Source organism: Equus asinus, chromosome 14 (genome assembly GCF_041296235.1).
Source record: "Equus asinus isolate D_3611 breed Donkey chromosome 14, EquAss-T2T_v2, whole genome shotgun sequence".
NCBI lineage: Eukaryota > Metazoa > Chordata > Mammalia > Perissodactyla > Equidae > Equus > Equus asinus.
This window is the reverse complement of record NC_091803.1, coordinates 32,928,324-32,947,122: the sequence shown is the minus strand read 5'-3', so window position 1 is coordinate 32,947,122 and position 18,799 is coordinate 32,928,324. Positions and strand designations below refer to the sequence as shown.

General features: G+C 50.4%; 1 protein-coding gene across 2 annotated transcripts in view; it reads left to right on the top strand.

Annotated features, from left to right (window-relative positions):
• EEF2K (eukaryotic elongation factor 2 kinase) overlaps window positions 1-18,799 on the top strand; it is a 59,391-nt gene that overhangs the window by 26,112 nt on the left and 14,480 nt on the right. The window contains exons 3-13 of one of the 2 annotated variants that reach the window (XM_014857892.3): window positions 415-515; window positions 3,918-3,978; window positions 5,925-5,962; window positions 6,396-6,567; window positions 10,151-10,300; window positions 10,627-10,759; window positions 11,016-11,143; window positions 12,142-12,343; window positions 13,859-13,926; window positions 16,465-16,542; window positions 17,432-17,494. In XM_014857892.3, coding sequence (XP_014713378.2) covers window positions 415-515; window positions 3,918-3,978; window positions 5,925-5,962; window positions 6,396-6,567; window positions 10,151-10,300; window positions 10,627-10,759; window positions 11,016-11,143; window positions 12,142-12,343; window positions 13,859-13,926; window positions 16,465-16,542; window positions 17,432-17,494 — 1,194 coding nt within the window. The remainder of the gene's footprint in view (window positions 1-414; window positions 516-3,917; window positions 3,979-5,924; window positions 5,963-6,395; window positions 6,568-10,150; window positions 10,301-10,626; window positions 10,760-11,015; window positions 11,144-12,141; window positions 12,344-13,858; window positions 13,927-16,464; window positions 16,543-17,431; window positions 17,495-18,799) is intronic. The other variant, XM_044746400.2, reaches the window with a different exon arrangement.

Below are 18,799 nucleotides of genomic sequence, written 5' to 3'. Positions count from 1 at the left end.
TATGTGAGCACATCGGTTTCCCCCCATCCTGGACAGCACTTCCTGTTAGCAGTTGTTAAAATGTTTGCCAGTCTGAACAAGGTGGGATGGGGGAATGATAGCTTATTTTCATTCTCAACTTTTTAAATACAAGCAAAGTGGTGTGTGTTTTCCTATGCATGTTATGTTTCTTCTTTGGTCTCGTAGTTAAGACACGTCACTTCTGCCCATGGGAATGCTGTGCCCAAGTGAGACCAAATAGGGTCTTTTGGGAACTTTGCTCCTGAAAGGATAATAGATGGGAGTATTTCTCTTGCCCTGACGCTGTCTGCCTTTCCAGGGCTTGGGGACCCCTGGGAAATCACAGGGTGGGAGGAGGCTGGGCTGCACTGTTTCCAAAGCTGTTGGTCTCACACTCTCCTCTGCGTTCTGCAGGAAGCCTGGAAGCACGCAATCGAGAAGGCCAAGCACATGCCTGACCCCTGGGCTGAGTTCCACCTGGAGGACATTGCCACGGAATGTGCCACACGTCACAGGTCAGCAGCTTGTCTAGGGGTACTCTATGGCCCCAGGCCTCAAGGAGTCCTTGAGGGTGTGAGTCCTGCTTCTCTTCACAATCAGTGAGGCCTAAGTACCCCTGGAGGTCAAGGAGAAGGGAATAATAATCATATCAGCCAATATGTGAGTGCTTATGCATGCTTAAGGCATTATCTCATTTAAACCTTAGAGTGGTCCTATAAGGTGTGTATTGGACAGGCGAGGCTGAGCTATGCTGCAGTAACAAATACCCAGGGGCCTAAGGCAACAAAGATCTATTTCTTACTTATATAAAGTTGGGGGAGAGTTGAGCACCTCTTCAGGGCAGCTCAGTGATCCAGGCTGCTTCCATCTTGCAGTTCCATCATGTCAACATGTGACCCCCACAGTTGCTACCAAAGGGGAAGAGAGAGCATGGAGGCAGCACACCAGGTTTTCAATGCCTTGGCCCCAGGAGGATTCACAAAATGGAACTGGGAGCGTCTAGAGTCCCTACTGGAAGAGGCAGAGGGACAGAAGAGTGTTTTCAGGGGGGTTCAGGAAGAAGTAGCAACAAAAACCACAAAACACCACCACTAATAAAATAATATGGATGACAATGATGATGGTGGCCCTTATTAATTGAATCTTCCATGTGCCAGGCACTGTTTTAAACACTCTGTGTATATTTACTCATTTAAAAAAGCCTGAAGTAGGAATTGTTTCAAGCATTTGAGACCCCTTTCAGAATCTGATGAGGGCCAGCTCAGAAAGTTGCACACGTATGTATAATTTGCTTATAATTTTAGAGAACTCATGGACTTGCCCTGGAGCCTGCCCTCTGTCCTGTGACCTCTGTAGATGCTACCAGCTCTGAGTCATCCAGACCAACCCTCTCAGTTCCCTTCATTGCTCCAGGGGAGAGAGAAGTTTGCCTAGGGTCAGCCATGTAGTTAATAAGCTAACCTTCTGACTTTCAATACAGTGTCTTTGAATTAGTCAGAACTCTGTTTCAAATGCAAGTGACAGAAATGCAACTCACAGTGGCTTAAGCATAGAAGGGAATATTTGGCTCATATAGGGAGGCTTCAGGCATGGCTGGTTCCAGATGCTCCAAGGAGGCTTTTCGCTTTGACCTCAGATAGACTCTCTTATATCATTGGTACAGATGACCCTCGGGAGCCCCACATTTCATCTCACCCAATGGAAAGGATTTTTTCTCTCTCAATTTTTTTTAAATAAAAGTTCCATATGTGAATCTCATTGGCCTGGCTTTAGTTATATGCCCATGTCCGAACCAGTCATTGTTTCAGGGAGCTTTGTTCTGATTGGCCAGGACTAGACCACATACTACAAGACAGAAGGTGCTAGGGGATCAGCTCCACCCAGACCACATATTCTGAGAATGGAGGATGGTGGTTCCCCAAAGGAAAATTGGGCTGGGGGTGCTGTTACTAGAAGAAGGGGGAGCTGATGCTAGGCAGGCAGAAACCGTGGAGGCTTCTCCACCTTTCTGCAATATATTCCTGCTCCCACTCTGTGAGAAGATGGCTTAGAGCCTGGCAGGCACCCCCTCCCTACCCCTGGAGGCCCACCTCCTAGTAGGCTCTGGGGTCTGTGCTGGCAGCCAAGGTCAGCATTCTTGGGGGCCCCAGCAGGGCAAGGTACGAACTCTGTTTCTTCCTGCCTTTATAAGGGCAGCGTGGTGGCTGGTTGGTGACACATGGCCTTCAGGCTGAGGACACAAGCAACACAGGGAAGCCCCTGGAAAGGCAGGACCTACATGCTGGGCTGGCCCTGTGTGTCTTGGAGTCCGCGGGGACTGGGAACCAGGAACCAGGCCAAACTGTGTTTATTTCCTAACCAAAGCGGCTGACTTCATCTGCCCTGGCTGCCACCAGAGGGATGTCAGGCATTGATGGCCAGAACCCCCAGAGATTTCTAAATTGGAGGCTCCCTCCTCCATCCCTGGTTTTTAAAGAGCTCTGGGGCAAGACAGCCATTAGTGGGGCACATTTCCTGTTCACATGGGTTGTCCCCAGGCTGATTAAGAGCCGGGTTCTGGTTGAAACTGACCCGGGTTTGAATCTTGTCTCTCAGGCTGATTACTTCACCTGTCTGAGCCTCAGTTTTCATGTCTGGAACGTGGGCGCAATAATTGTACCGATCTCAGGGCTGCTGTGAAGGTTGATTGAAGAGCTCTGTTTAGGCACCCACCGTATGGTGAATGCTCACTGAGCTTTGAGCAACTCTGACCTGTGTGATGTCGGTGGTTATGAAGAACGATTAAGATCACGCTGATGTCGCCTAACTCCTCCCTGGCCTGACTTCTGGGCGCCTCTCAGTTTTCAATCTCTTGCAGGTGGGGGAGGACTGCTTCCTTTGCCTTGATCTCTACGTAGTAATAATAATCATCACTGCTGTTATTTACTGAGCACAATGCTTGCCGTGGGCTGTTTGCCATCCAGCTGCAGCTCTGAGGAACTTTCCTTGCTCTGGGCCTGGGGGCGGTTACCTGCCAGGCCTCTGCTTGTTCTTCTTCATGGAGGTTTCAGACTCCGAGAAGCCTGTTCTCATGAACTGGGAGTGTTCTGGCCCCCGCCCCCTCGCTGAAGGGTGGGCCAGGGCAGCACCTGCTAGAGCTAACAACACCTCAGCCCCAGGGGACATGTTAGACTTTAGGGATTTACTGAGCTGAAGAGCTTTCTACCAGGCAAACCTGTCTGAGGCCCAGGCAGGCCTAGGGGCAGATCGGCTCTGGGAGGGAGAACTCCTGGGAAAGGAGACATGGAAACGTTCTGGAGCCCTCTCCATCCCTCTCTGCCTTGGGTGTGCATCCAGCAGCCCCTTTCCTGGATGGACTGAGAGGCAAGACCCTCCCCCACCCCTGCCTGCACCCAGATGGTCTGCAGGAGATGCACCCAGCTGCCTGGGCTGGGCCTCGCACAGGTGCCTGGCAAGGTTGAGGCTGCCATCTCCCCTCCTGGGACCTGCCATTTGTTATGTAGACCAGTTATAATAAGCATATTTATTTGTTCAGTCGTTTATCCAACATGCATTTATTAAGCATCCACACACACCAAGCCCTGCAGTGAACAAGACAGACACGGGCCTGCCTTGTGGAGTTACTGTTCAGTGGAGTGCCAGACAGAGACCAAGCCTGCCCACAGCACAGCACTCAGTGCCCCGGGGACACAGTGGAGAGGGAACACCTGCGTTTGAGGAAAGGGAAGGAGGCCAATGTGGTGGGGGTCTGGGAGGGAGGGAGAGTCTGCAGTCCCAACCCAGGAGGTTGGCTGCCTGCAGGTAGAGAATAGGCTTGATCCCTAGGGCAGTGGGGAGCCCAGAAAGGTCTTTCGCCTTTAGCCAGTGAGTGAGAAGATCAGGTTATGGACGCCTTGGGTGGGTTCTGGTCTCTGCAGGTACAACGCTGTTACTGGGGAGTGGCTGGAAGATGAAGTTCTGATCAAGATGGCGTCTCAGGTGAGCAGAGCCTCCAGCCCAGTGGGGACAGGGCTGAGTGGGGATTTTTCTCAAGCCCACTTGGGTTCTTGCTCCCTCCCTTCCACACCCTCTTTATTTTTTTTAACTTTGGGGGATTCTTTATATTATTGGATATTTATTTTATTTTTTGTAATAGCTTTATTGAGAGATAATTCACACACCATACACCATACCCACTTAAAGTATACAGTGCACTGGTTTTTAGTGGATTCACAGAGATGTGCGACCATCACCACAATCAATTCCAGAGCATTTTTACCATTTCAAAAGAAACCCTGTATGTACCCATTAGCAGTCAGTCCCCAATTTCCCCATCTGCCTCCAGCTCTGGGAAACCACTACTCTACCTTCTGTCTCTATAGACTTACCTGTTCTGGATGTTTCATATGTTAATCATATATCTTATCTCAAAAAAAGATTCTTCTTGGCCCTGTAGGAGAAGAAGAAATTTTCCTCTACCCTTCCAGGTTCTTCTAGCTCATCTAAGAATTAAATTGACATGAGACGGCATAATAGGAGGAAATCAAACAAAGGTTAATAAGATGTATACATGGGAGAAACCCAGGAAAACTGAGTAACACTGAGATGGTTGAAGCCACCACCTTAAATACCATCTTCAGCTAAAGACGAAGGAAGATTTTGGGGATAGTGGTTTGGGACTTCGAAGGGGAGGAAGGCAGTTCACATAGAGATGGAAAAGCAAATGTTTGGTAAACAAATGTTTGTCATGCCTGGCAGAGACATGGAGAGAACTTTGATCGAGTTGGCCTTGCTAGGTTCCTCTCTGTCTACCACACTTAGATCATATCACACTATAGTTCTCTATGGTGATAGCTCCTTCCGGTAACAGGCCTTCTATCTTAAATTCTTTTAGTCAGTTAGGGGAAGTTCAGAGTTTCTTCCTGAGTCTTTTGTTCTTGAAAATAATCAAGCCAAATAGACACATTTTGAGGTAGCAAATTCTGCTTCCCTACAGTACTCTTCTCAAAAATCAGTTCACCAAAAAAAAAATCAGTTGACCGTAAATGTGTCTATCCATTTTCAAAAATGGCAGAGCACCACCTATTACTGAGTTGTTAAATGAATTCAGTGGCTTATAGTCAGCCTTTTTGAAAAAAAAGAAGTAGACTAGGAAATAGAGAACTTCCTTCTTGGATAGTAAGGGTAAGGATTGTTTTGTGAAACATTTTTTAGTGTATCACGCACTCAGAAAAGTGTACAACTTGATGAGTTTCACAAAGTGAACACACTGTGTAACCAGCACCCAGATCAAGACACACAACATCCCCAGCACCCTCAGAAGTCTGCTCAGCCCCAGTCACTACTCCTCTACCCCGAAGGGTAAGCAGTGCCCTGAATTCTGTCGCCCTAGATTCGTTTTGCCTATTTTTGTACTCCATACAAACGGAGCCACACAGTATGTATTCTTTTGAATGTGGCTTCCTTTGCTCAACATTTTGTCCATGAGGTTTGTACAAGTTTTTGCTAGAACTAATTTGTTCATTCTCGTTACTGTATAGTATTTCACCCAATGAATAGACCTAATTGATTTATCCATTATACCGTTGATGGACATTTAGGTTGTCTTTTTTTTTTTTTTCCTGTTACAGACAGGGCTGCAAAAACTTCCTTTGATATGTGCTGTCCCCCTGCCCCTGCACCCCCATGACATCTGGCCCTAGGAGTTCTTCCACTCAGCTCGGGTTGGAGAATGGGCTGGTCTCATCAATTGCGCAGCCCCCAGGCTGACAGTTCTATCAGGCTTTGGTGCTGGGGTATAGGAGTGAGGGCCTAGGGATTTTAGGATTGAGACGAGGTCTAGGGCACCCATTTGGTGGCTGATGTCCAAGGGGAAAGTCTCCTGACTCAGGGCTGCTTCTGGGTGGGGCGTGGGGACTGATAACCCTGTGTGTGGTGTCTTTCAGCCCTTTGGCCGTGGAGCGATGAGGGAGTGCTTCAGGACGTAAGTGACTCAGCCTGGCTCTCGGGGCCCTGCCCAGACTTCCTCAGACTCCTGAGAGCCTGGGCGTTGTGACATTTCTGGCCAAGAAACGGAGACAGTGGCCTCTGCTGCTTGTAGCCTAAGCTCCTCTCCATCTGGTCTCCCTTGGACCACAGGGTTAGGCCTGGCTGTGGGGATGGGCTCCAGGAGAACAGGGAGTATCCTGCTAATCTCTCCTCTGGGGTTTGGGGGCCAAGGGATGTGGGAGAGGAAACCTTTAACAATGTCCCTTAGGCCTCTTCGCAGGGAGCTTGGGTAGCCCCTCCCCGCTCCTGAATTTTGTTCCTGGCTCCAGCCACCCAGGTCAGGCAGGGTCTCCCTTACTTGAACACCCACAGCTGGGTCCCTGGTGGACCCGAGCGCCCAGATGGGCCCCTTGCTGCCTCTTCCCCAGGAAGAAGCTCTCCAACTTCCTGCACACCCAGCAGTGGAAGGGTGCCTCCAACTACGTGGCAAAGCGCTACATTGAGTCGGTGGACAGGGACGTGTACTTTGAGGATGTGTGTCTACAGATGGAGGCCAAGCTCTGGGGAGAGGAGTATAATCGGCACAAGCCCCCCAAGCAGGTGTGTGGTACCCCTGCCTGCCGCCTCCGCACCCCAGGGCAGCTGGGGACAGTGTCTGGAGATGAGGGTGATGGTGTTGCCAGTCGCAGGTTCTCTTCTGCACCGTCTTAACAGTAGCTAATAACAACCGTCATTTATTGAGTGTGACGGGCCAAGGACTCTACGTGCAGAGTCGTTTATTCCTAAAAACAGCTCTGAGATTGTTTGAAGTTGGAATGTTTTTATCTCATTTACAGATTGGGTCTGTCAGTCAGGAGTTTTGTTGGCAAATGACAGAAACCCACTCACATGGGCTTAATCCAAAAAGGGAATGTATTGCCTCATGTAACTGAGAAACAGTGCTGGCCACAGGCATGGCTGGATTCAGGACCAAACTGAGGTTATTGGGAATCTTCCTCCATCTCTAGCCTTGGTGTGTGTTCTGTGTTGGCATCACTCTCAGGCAGCTTCTCGACTTGCAGTGGCATGTTGGCCACCAGCAGCTGCAATCTTGCTTTCTGTCTTCTCAGCAGCCTTGTGGAATGACAGCACCTATTTTCCCAGGAGTTCCAATAAAAGTCTCAGAACTGGGTTTCATTGGCTCTGAATAGGTCAGATACCTGTTGCTGAGCCAATCACAATGGCTGAGGGAGGGGATATGCAGATTGGGTAGGTCTGAGCCATGTGCTCACCCTTAGAGCTAGGAATGTGGGTCCTTCTACCCAGACTACGTGGACTGAGTTTGGTGGCTCCCGAGAAAAAACAGAAGGAGGAAGGAGGAATGGATGCCATATCTGGCCCTGGGGAACCAGGGCTTAAAGGGATTAAGTGACCTGCCCAAACGGGCCAGGATTTAGGGAGCCAGGGCTCAAATCCAGGCTTTCCAAGCCCCTGCCCAGTGGGCTTCTTCATTTGAACCCCCAGGATGTTGAGCGATTCAAGACCAAGGAGAACTTCCTGTTGCCTGCAGGCACTTGAGGAAGCGGGGCTCCTTGGGGAAGCAGGGCTGCATGCCTCTGCCCTGCCTGAATTCACAGCTCAGCTCTCCCATTGTTTGAGCATCTATTAGATACAAGGCACTATCTCCTGGCTGCCTCAGGAGAGCCACACTTCAAGCAGCCAGCAGAATTTATTGAGTGCCTGCTGTTCGCAGGGTCCTTGATTAAGCGCACTTGGAATGAACACAAGAAGCCACAGTCCCCACTCTTGGGGGCTGTGACCTCCTCCGTAATTCACTACACTCCATCCTGGCCTCCTTTCCCTTCCTCCCTAAGTTTGTTCCTGCCTCAGGACCTTTGCCCTGGCTGTGCCCCAAACCGCATCCCTCATGTTCCCCTATCCTTGCATGTTGATCTCCTTCTCATACTTCAGGTCTCAGCTCGTATGTCACCTACTCAGGGAGACCGCCCCACCCAGACTGCGTGCATGAATGAAGTAGCCCTTGCACTGCTGTCGCCCTCTGTCCCCTTGTTCTGTTTGTTCTGGTGTCTTTTTCTCAGAGCAAATTAGCTCTCTCTGAAAGAGTCCTGTTCACATAGTTAATATTTTAGTTGCCTCTCTCCCCCGAGGGCAGGGTTTTATCTGTCTGGTACACTTTGTATCCCAGCACCTAGGTGCTCAGGTAATAGTGATTGGTTGAATTGCTGAAGGGACAGGAGTGTGGTTGTTTGAGGAGGAACTGGCTGTCCCCTCGAGGCTGGGTTCCTGACCCTTCCCCTCCCCCAGTGAGCTCTCTGGCCCTGCAGGCTTCCTTGTAGAGATGGAGCCAGCATTTGGGGTGGCGACCCTCTGGGAACCGGCTGCTCCTTCCCGTCAGGCTGGTTCTCGGAACTGAGGCGGCATTTGGGGAGGTTCCCAGCTCTCAGCTCTGGGCCCCTTGCCGCCTTTGCCGCTGTTGTCCGCCTGTCTAGTGACTCAACAGGCAGTTCCCCAGATGGTCATTTCTTTGGGAAACCCAGACCTGGCTCCTTTTGTCCTGGGTAGCACTGAGGGGGCTGGGGTGCCGTGGGCGAATCCTGGTGTAACAGATCACAAATTAGAATCACAGGTCTTCCCTACCCCACTTCACAACCATATGCCATACTTGTACATTTTCTTCTGTGTGCAAAATTAAACCTACTTGGTAAGACATTCAGCAGGGAATGTCTGAGTTCCCCATAATTCCCCATTGTAGGGAGAGAACCACTGTTTACAGTTGGGAATGTATTACTCTAGAATTGTCCCTACTGATGGTAATGATGTCAGCAAATGTTGACAGACCTTCTGTGCATCAACGGATTTTAGCCTCGTCCTAAGTCTGAGATTCCCATTCCACAGGCGAGGAAACTGAGGCAAATTGATGAAATAACTTGCCCAGATTCAGAGTATTAGTGTAAGGCACAGGCTAAGTTGCTCAGCAGACAGACCCACAAATGTGTGTTAACACAAAATGATTTCTTTCTCTCTCATCTAACACTCCTGTTTTGGTGGGGGGCTCGGGGTGGGCTGGTGCCTCACCTCTTTAAGTCATGCAGAGGCCTGGTTCCTTCTGTCTTGTTGCTCTGCCATCCCCTGCGGATTGCCCTGGACCACGTGGTCAGTTCTGGCTCACTGGCAGATGTCCACCTTACAGCCTCAGGAAGGCCGGAGAAGCGGAGGGCAGGCTGGAGTTGCATCATCACTGCTGCTCGCTTCCCATTGGCCAGGCTTGGTCACATGGCCACACCTAGCTGCAAGGGAAGCCATGTGACGTCATCCCTGCTGGATGGCTGTGCCTCTAGTCAAAACTCAAGGATGGGGGGCTGGCCCAGTGGCACAGCGGTTAAGTGCACAAGTTCCACTTCGGCAGCCCGGGGTTCACTGGTTCAGATCCCGGGTGCAGACATGGCACCGCTTGGTAAGCCATACTGGGGTAGGTGTCCCACGTATAAAGTAGAGGAAGATGGGCATGGATGTTAGCTCAGGGCCAGTCTTCCTCAGCAAAAAGAGGAAGATTGGTGGCAGATGTTAGCTCAGAGCTAATCTTCCTAAAAAAAAAAAAAAACAAACTCAAGGATGGTGGTTGTCTTCATCCATTCGTGCTGCTATAACAAAATACCACAGACTGGATAACTTACAAAAAAACAGAAGTGTATTTCTCTAAGTTCTAGATGCTAGGAAGTCCAAGATCCAGGCACTAGCATGGTCGTGTTCTGGTGAGGGCCCTCTTGGTTCGTAGCTGGTACCTTCTTGCTGTGTCCTCACATGGGGGAAGAGGCAAGGCAGCTCTGTGGTGTCTCTTTTATAAGAACATTAATTGTATTCATCAGGGCTCCACCCACATGACCTACTCACCTCCCAAAGGCTCCACCTGCGAATACCATCGCTTTTGAGGGTTAGAATTTCAACGTAGAAATTTTAGGGGGGCACATTCAGGCCATAGCAGGAGTTTTCATTCTCAAAGGAAAGGGGGAAAATGGATTCTGGGGACAGTCAGCAGCTTCTGCCACAGAGCTGGTAAGTGATGGAACCAGGATCTGAGCCCAGGCAGGCTGGCTCCTCTTAACCCCTCTGCTCCTGCCTCTCATCAGAGGAGGGTCCCACCTGGGCCCTGCCTTCCACCTGACTCCACTTCCCCTCCCACCAGGTGGACATCATGCAGATGTGCGTCGTGGAGCTGAAGGAGAGGCCGGGCAAGCCGCTCTTCCACCTGGAGCACTATATCGAGGGCAAGTACATCAAGTACAACTCCAACTCGGGCTTTGTCCGCGACGACAACGTGCGCCTGACACCACAGGTGAGGCCCCTGGAGAGGAGGGTCCCTGTGGGGATGGGGTCTTAGCCTTAGAGGGCCCTCAAGCCCCATGGAGCATTCTGAAGGAAATTCTGTAATAAGACACCCGTCACCCCATGCCAGCTTCTGTCAGCCAACCTAAGGTTGCTGCTGAATCCAACAGGGCTGCTTCCTTTGTCTTTTCCTCTATACAGCTCCTCCTTGCAGACAAAGGCCCCCACCATGGGCAGAGCTGGGGTGTCGCAGCCCCTCAGAGTAATGTCTGGCCAGTGACCCTGCAGCCCACAGCCTGGCCTCTTGCTGTCACCTTTTTCTTTCTGCCCCCACAGGCCTTCAGCCACTTCACGTTTGAGCGTTCTGGCCATCAGCTGATTGTGGTGGACATCCAGGGTGTGGGCGACCTCTACACTGACCCACAGATCCACACCGAGAAGGGCACTGACTTTGGAGATGGCAACCTAGGTAGATGGGGAAACCTGTTTCCATGGACTTCCCTTCCCTTCCCCCAAATCTCCCAGCCCTTTGGACACCCAGGAACACAGGCCCAGATAGCATAGTGACCTTCCCGAGATCATGGCAATGGGAGCCTGGGACCTCTGACCCCCTGCCAGTTCTGCACATTTTACACCTGCCCCTGCCACGTTTCTGGTGCCTGGCACTGCCCCACCCCCTGTCACAAAGCAAAGCAATGCTCCAGACACCCCTGCTCTGTCCACAGGTGTCCGGGGGATGGCTCTCTTCTTCCACTCTCATGCCTGCAACCGGATTTGCAAGAGCATGGGCCTCACGCCCTTCGACCTCTCGCCGAGAGAGAAGGATGCAGTGAATCAGAACACCAAGCTGCTGGTGAGTGCCCGGCGTGAGCCTGCTTGGACTGGCGGGGTATTTCTGCTGCCAGGACCAGCACGCCATTCTTCTCTGTGTGATGATGGCCCAGGCCCTGCTGATGCTTACTTGAAAAGTGTCAGGGCTGGAAGGATCTTGGTCCTATCCGTGCCCCTCGTCCCTCCCAAATCAGTGCACAAAGCCTTCCTGAGTGTTGCCGCCAGAGTAACTGGAGTCTGCTTGACTTGGGCCCACTTTTGACCAGAGTGAAGGGACTATATGTGTAGAGATAGTGAGCGAGGTGTGTGGTGTGTGTGTTTGTATGTGTTTGTGTGGGGTGCTGACACATGACTGGACTAGAGTGGGACCTGGCTCTTCGGGCACCTTGCTGTGTCCAGGATGTGCCCATCCCACCTCCACTCGCAGGACCAGATACAAGAGAATATTGGCGGGGCCGGCCTGGTGGTGCAGTGGTTAAGTTCGCATGTTCCGCTTCTCGGCGACACAGTTCGCCGGTTCGGATCCGGGGTGCGGACTTGGCACCGCTTGGCACGCCATGCTGTGGTAGGTGTCCCACATATAAAGTAGAGGAAGTTGGGCATGGATATTAGCTCAGGGCCAGGCTTCCTCAGCAAAAAGAGGAGGACTGGCAGTAGTTAGCTCAGGGCTAATCTTCCTCAAAAAAAAAAAAAAAAAGAGAATATTGGCAAAGACCAACTTGGGATTCTGGATATATAGTGACATGTATTCCCCAGTTCAGAACTGTAAAGTGTGGTCAGCACTTTTGAGAATGCTGGCTGGCAGACCCTTTGAGCTCCTGTTCCAGATGCCCCTTCTTAGAGGCTTTCGGGTTAATCCCCCACTGATTATTTTTGGATTTTCTGCCAGTCCCCAAACAGGTACATATGGGAGCTGTGGCTGACAGGGCCTCAGGTTTCAGGGAAACAACAGGCAACAGGAAGGGCCCCTCATTCCCAGGGGGTGCCTGTGTGACATGAATGTCCCTGTTAATTCTCCAGCAATCTGCCAAGACCATCTTGAGGGGAACAGAGGAAAAGTGTGGAAGCCCCCGAGTAAGGACCCTGTCTGGGAGCCGGCCTCCACTGCTCCTTCGCCTTTCAGAGAACTCCGGAGACGAGAACATGAGTGACGTGACCTTCGACTCTCTCCCTTCCTCCCCATCTTCGGCCACGCCACACAGCCAGAAACTGGACCACCTCCGTGAGTGATGGTTTGGTCTCTGGTCAGTGTGGTTGGAGGGCACAAGCACTGGGTAGGGCAGAGCTAAACTGGCTTTCACTTACTTTATGAGACTTGCTGACCAAAAAGATTCATGGCCCAGATGGTTTTATGGTTGAGTTCTTTGAGTAAACTTTCAGAAGATTGATGGGACCGTTGATAGACATGAGAAAATTCAGGGGGAAAAGTACAAGGATCAGCAAGTCATCCAAATGCTAAAAACAACTCGTATTGTAGAAAACAAGGTAATATTTTTCAGTGTGTGTTATGAAAGTAGCAAAACTTTTATACCAAAATTTGACGAAACACCAGAAAAGAAAACTATATCCTAATGTGAGTTATAGATATAAATATACAGTGCAAAAAATAAATATATAATACAAAAATTCTAAATAAGGTATTAACATGTAAAGACTAGTAGTATCTTAAAAGAATCGCCTGCCATGGTCAGATAGGGTTTTTGTAGGACTCTGAGGGTTGTTCAACATGAGGAAATTGATTAGCATCATAATAGGTCAAAAGAGAAAAAGTAAATCATTATTTCTGAAGTTGAAGTGACAGTTTGCTCATGATGTGGCAGGAGTTCTGCAGGAAAGAGGGGAGGCAAGGCTGACTCTCAGGTTTTGCCTGGAAGGACCGTGTGGCCGTTTATTCAGCTGGGGGAGGCTGCGGGGGAGCAGGAGAGGAGGACTGACATGTCAAAGGGTAAAGAAGCCTTTTTGTACATCTCTACTAGAAGGCCTTGGGAATAGTATGGAGCAGGAGTCAACAAGCTTTTTCTTAAAAGACAGAGAATAAAGGTTTTAGGCTTTGGGGGCTGTAGGGTTTCTGCGTTTGCAGCATGAGCACAGCTGCAGACAATACCTAAATGAATAGGCGTGGCAGCGTTCCAGTAAAACTCTAGTTATGGACCTTGGATTTTAAACTTTGTATAATTTTCACATACCACAAAATATTCTTCTTTTGCTTTTTGGACCATTTAAAAGTGTAAAAACTGGGTAAGAAATGGTAGACAAGCCAGATTTGGCTCACGGGAGCTCGAGGCGGGGCTAGAGGCGGAACCACCAGGAAGTGGTTGGTTTTTAAGTCATCTGGGCTTCTCCCGGTTGTAGCTACCCATTGGGTCCCGAACGTACAAATGGCTTTTCTTCCTTCACAAGTGTACCTCATTGAGGGCCATCCATGGGCCAAGTGCGTGTGCTTACAAACACGTCAGGCAAGTATATTTGCGTTTGATAACCCTGAGGGTGCACGAGGTTAAGCTGCTTGCTCAAGGCCCCACTGCTGACAAGTGCCAGACTCAGAGAAAGTTCTCAAGGAAGAACTGTAGCCCTCTGGGTGCTGACGACATTCTTCTTCCATTTTTGTACCTTTCTCTAAAAATTTAAAAGAAAAAAAGGCTTGGTGGCAGATGCGGTCAGCTATAGGCCGAAGGTTGGTCTTGTGAACTATTCCAGTGGTGGAGTCAGCTCATCCCTCTGTTATTTCCCTGCCCAGATTGGCCTGTGTTCAGTGACCTCGATAACATGACACCCCGAGACCACGACCATCTGGACAACCACCGGGTGAGTGGAGAGGCACAGAGAGAGCAGGGCTGGGAGGAGCGAGAACTGAGGGCCGATCCTCAGGCTCAGAGGTGGGCAGCCCAAGGCTTCTCCCGGCACTGCCAGGAGGGCACAGGGGAATGCAGGTGGATCTCAGCCTCCTCCCCAAAGCAGCAGTTTCCTTTGGGAAGTGCTGAGTCTATTCCAGTTCCTGGAGATGGTTAGAGCAGAGTGTGTCCCAATCAGCAGCAGTGTGAGCTTCTGGTAAGTGCCTGGCTCAACCCTGGGGGGTTTGGCCACACCTGTGTGGACAGCTGTCTTGGGGGGAGGGGGCTGTCCTGGGTCTCAGATGTGTGATAATCAAGGGTCAGATACACAGGCCAGGTTTCCTGCAGCCTCTGGGTGACTCAGTGGTAAGAAACCGAAGATATTGTATCTGCATTCAGGCAAACATAATATGGTGTCAAATTAAAAATTCATGGGAATTTTCTAAACAGACTTTGCAGAAGTAGCACACTTGCACAGACCCCAAGCTCACTTTGTGCTGTAGCCTCAGATGGCTCCAAAGGGTTCAGTTCGCTCTTGACTGCTTTTCAGAGTCCTTGAGTGGAAGAAAAAAATAAGAATAGCTGACAGGTGTGGAGTCGTCACTATGGTCAGATGCTGTTTTAAGAGCTTGGCAGATGCTCTCATTTAATCCTCACAACAACCTATGAGATGGATATCATTTTTTATTCCTCTTAGAGTAGGTTTTAACCTAGAATCAGAATGTATTTTAGAATTTCAGAATAGGTCATATATTCTCATGGTTCCAAAGGTGAAAGTTCAAAAGATTAGCTTGGTGGAAGGTCCCCTCCCACCCATCCCTTGGGCGCCTGCTGCTTATCCCAGCATTAGCAGCTGCTTGGGCAGGACTCTCATCATCCCTATTTAGAGATGAGGAAACTGAGGCACAGAAAAGGAGGCTACTTGCTCACGGTCACTCAGTGTTGGAGCCAGGGTTCAAATCCAGGCCGTCTGGCCTCAGACCCACCCTCGGCACTGCTGTCCTCCGCTGCCTTCTCTTCCTCACCTTGTGGTATGCACTGCCTGTTTTTCAGATGAGGAAACTGAGGTTTGGAGAGGTTGATGGCCTCGCCTGAGGTCCCAGAGCTGGGAAGTTGTTGAGCTGGGGTTTGAGTAAGACTCTGTTGCTCGGCTTGGCAGTGGTTCCAAAAGGGGCCACAAAGGGGCCCAAAGTTGTGAGGTGGACGAGGTGCAAGGAGCAGGCTGTCTGGGGGTTCTGGGTATGGCCTGCAGGCTGTTTTCAAAAGCAGCCTTTCACTCAGCACACTGAACACTTCCATTTGGTTGTCTGTAAATTATACTTCCGTTTTAAAAATTAAAATATTAAAAAAAAATGGGGCTGGCCCCATGGCCGAGTGGTTAAGTTCATGTGCTCCACTGCAAGTGGCCCAATGTTTCATTGGTTCGAATCCTGGGTGCGGACATGGCACTGCTCATCAAACCACACTGAGGCAGCATCCCACATGCCACAACTAGAAGGACCCACAACGAAGAATATACAACAATGTACTGGGGGGCTTAGTGGAGAAAAAGGGAAAAAATAAAATCTTTAAAAAAAGTAAAATAAAAAAACAGAACAGGCTGTCAGCCCACACAGAGCAAAGTGTTGGGAGGGAAGCTTGTAGAGCTTCTAGAAACCTGGGAGGGGCCTTTTCAGGATACGTAGCTCCTCGGTGGAAGGACCCCTGGACAAACCAGAGGCCAAGGATTAACGAAGGTCTCATGTTAAGGGTCGACAAAGCTGGGTGATAGATGCAGAGGAGTTCATCTTGGTGTTCTCTGTTCTTATTTGCGTGTTAGAAATACTTCTGAGTAGAATAAAGAAGGGAAAAAGTGAAAGTATTAGCTGGATGGTGATGCCGGTAACATGCAGATGGGGCCTGAACCCAGCGTTAGTAGACAAATGACTGAAGTTGTAGAGATTCTGATTTATACCAGGTTCCCTTTCACAACCGAACTCAGAGCTAGAAGAATAAAAAATAAGCCCCGGTGACTTGTGCAGTTTTGGCAGAGGGCTTAGTTGTAGTAAATGTTGTGCCCAGTCCTGCATTTTTGTCCATAGCCCTTGAACCAGCCTTTGTCTCTCCACCTGTGAAATGGGTCAGCCACTCTCAATAACAGCACTTACTCCGAGCCACACTCTGAGTGTAACACCTCATTTCATCCTCACAGCACTTTGATATAGGTGCTCTCATGAATCCCCATAGCTAAGGAAACCGAAGCTCAGAGAGGGTGAGCAACTGCCCAAGGTCACAGCTGATGAGTCACAAAGCTCAGATTTGAGCTCAGGCAGTGTGGCTCTAGAGCCCAAGCTCTTCACCACTACTTTCTCCTGCTCCCTTGTCACCCAACCAGCAAGGGCAGGACGAAGAGAATGTTAAGTGAGGTGATAGGACAAAGGGGAGAAGGCAAATGGCTGGGATGTCCAGATGTTGTCACACCACCAGGTACTCCAAGGGCTGCTGAGACCCTAGGGCCATCTTCTCTCCACAGGACTCTGAGAACAGTGGGGACAGCGGATACCCCAGTGAGAAGCGGGGTGAGCTGGATGACCCAGAGCCCCAAGAACACGTAAGGAACCTGTAGAAAATGAGACCAGAGTTGCCTGTCGTCTCTCTGTCAGGGAGGATAGAGAGGTGGGGGGGATGTGAGTGGGATGTAAGAATGTAACAAGTAAATTAATAAGTAAGATCATTTCAGATCAAGATAAATGCAGAGCAGAAGACAAAACGGAATGTGGACCAGTAGGTTTAGTAAGGGGACAAGTATGGAGGATTAGACCCAAGATTGAAAATGGTGGACAGCTGTAGTGGTGAAGCTGGGACCTCTGGTTGCTAAGCAGAGTGGAAGCTGGCTAATAGCCCAGAATGGTGCTGGTGTAGGTTGGAGGGCCCAGCTCACAGGCACAGGATTCGGGCAGGCCCTGGGGAGAGCCCTAGAGGCCACTTTCCTGAGGCCTCCTTCCAGCAGCATTCTGGTGAGGGTGGCCTTGGACAGTGCCAGCCGTTTAGAGGTTTTGCCAGGAGCCAAGATTGAGCCTGAGCATCAAGGCCAATCTTACTGCGAGCCCTCTGTTCTCAGCTTTGTTACTGTGAATAAAGACATGCCAGGAAACTTCGGCTGGGGGAAGGACTTGGCCGAGTTTTTCTGGTGCCTGTCTGCCAGGATCCTGTACCTTTGAGTCAGTTCCATCTTTGCACACAAAGAGAGCAAGACGAAGCCCGTGGCCACCCCAGCACATTGGTCCTGCATCTACCCAGCATCCTCTCTGCTTGGCAGACAAGGGTTCCAGCTTCCCCTGGGGGAGCTGAGCCGGTTCCCTGAGAGGAGGGTCCCTTGGGAGGGCTGGACCTGCCCCCTAGGAAGAGGCCCCCCTGGGAGGGCTGGGCCAGTTCCCCAGGAGGAGATTTTTGGGAAGAATTACTGCTCTTTGGATCACTCTACTCTCTGCCTCCATCAGGGCCACTCAAACGGCACCCGGAGGTATGAGTCGGATGAAGACAGCCTGGGCAGCTCCGGACGGGTAATGTACCCCCAGGAATCCTTGTCGTGGCTGCATGCTTGCCTTTTCCAGGCTCTGTTTCTGTTTCTCCTGCCTCATGTCGCTGCTGCCTGCCCAGGTGCCTCACACGTCTCCTAAAGAAACATGATGGATGCAAAGGAGCCACTCCCCTTAGCAAATACTTTCTGAGCTCCTGGGTGGGATGCTGGGGTATCTGTGGGGAAGGTTAGAGAAGACTAGAATAGCTCCATCCTGGAGCAGAAATTACAACAGCCACAGCTCACGTGTTAAAGTCATGCCCATATAAGTGCCTTATAGTATCAATTAATTTGCTTCTTGCAACCACTCAATGAAACAGGCTAACGCTGTTCATCCCCATTTTACGTATGAGAAAATGGGGGTCTTCAGCAGTGTTCCCCAGGCTAATATTTCCAAGAAGCATCTCGGGTGATCGTTGTCATCAGGCGGTTGTGGGAAAGACCAGCCCTCGGGAACGCTCTTCTCTAGCTAACTCTGAAAACACACTTTGAACCTCTCACCTTGGAGCCCCTGCTGAGGCAGGTCTCCCACCTGCAAGGTCCTTCCTCCCCCTCTGGTCGTATCTCCTCAGAGCCTGCCTGCTCTCCAGACTGGACCCCAGTGGCACCTCCTCCAGGAGCCTTCCCTGATCACCACAGCAGGCTTGACTGTTGCCCCTTCCAGAACGAAAATTATTTACCACGTGGTATTTATTTACCACGTGGCATTTCTCAGTCGGGTCAAGGTCTCAGTGTGAATGTAGCATGGTTGCTTACCTGCAGCACCATTGACGTTCTGGGCTGGAACATTCTTTGTTGGGGGACTGCCCTGTACATTCTAGGGTGTTTAGGGCACACATGCACACACATGCTCAGCTCCCTGGCTCTGTCCTGCAGGAACCTTTTGACCAGGTGTCTTTAGCTGGAGACGTCATGTGTTTTTTAAACCCATTCCCCGAAGCATGCTGTTGCTGTTGCCCACAGCACTGTGGTGATGCACAGAGGAAAGCAAAGTGGATTTGCTGCATGGTCTGAAGCCAGACTCTCCTGGTGCCTTGTATGGGAAGCTGGCAAAGGGAGCAACTTAGGGTCCAACTTCCCCAACCAAACCCTGATTGATAGATGAGGGGGAAATGCTTCTTTGGGCTGCTGCAGTCCATTCTGCTAGCCTGTGTGGCCTGTTGCTATAATATTCCCTCAGCACCCACAAGCTGGCGGAATGTGAGTGATTAGAAATGAAGTTGTATTTGTTGAAGAAAACTTGACACCATAAGGGTTCGCTCCCCACACCCCTGAACTTGCCAGCCTT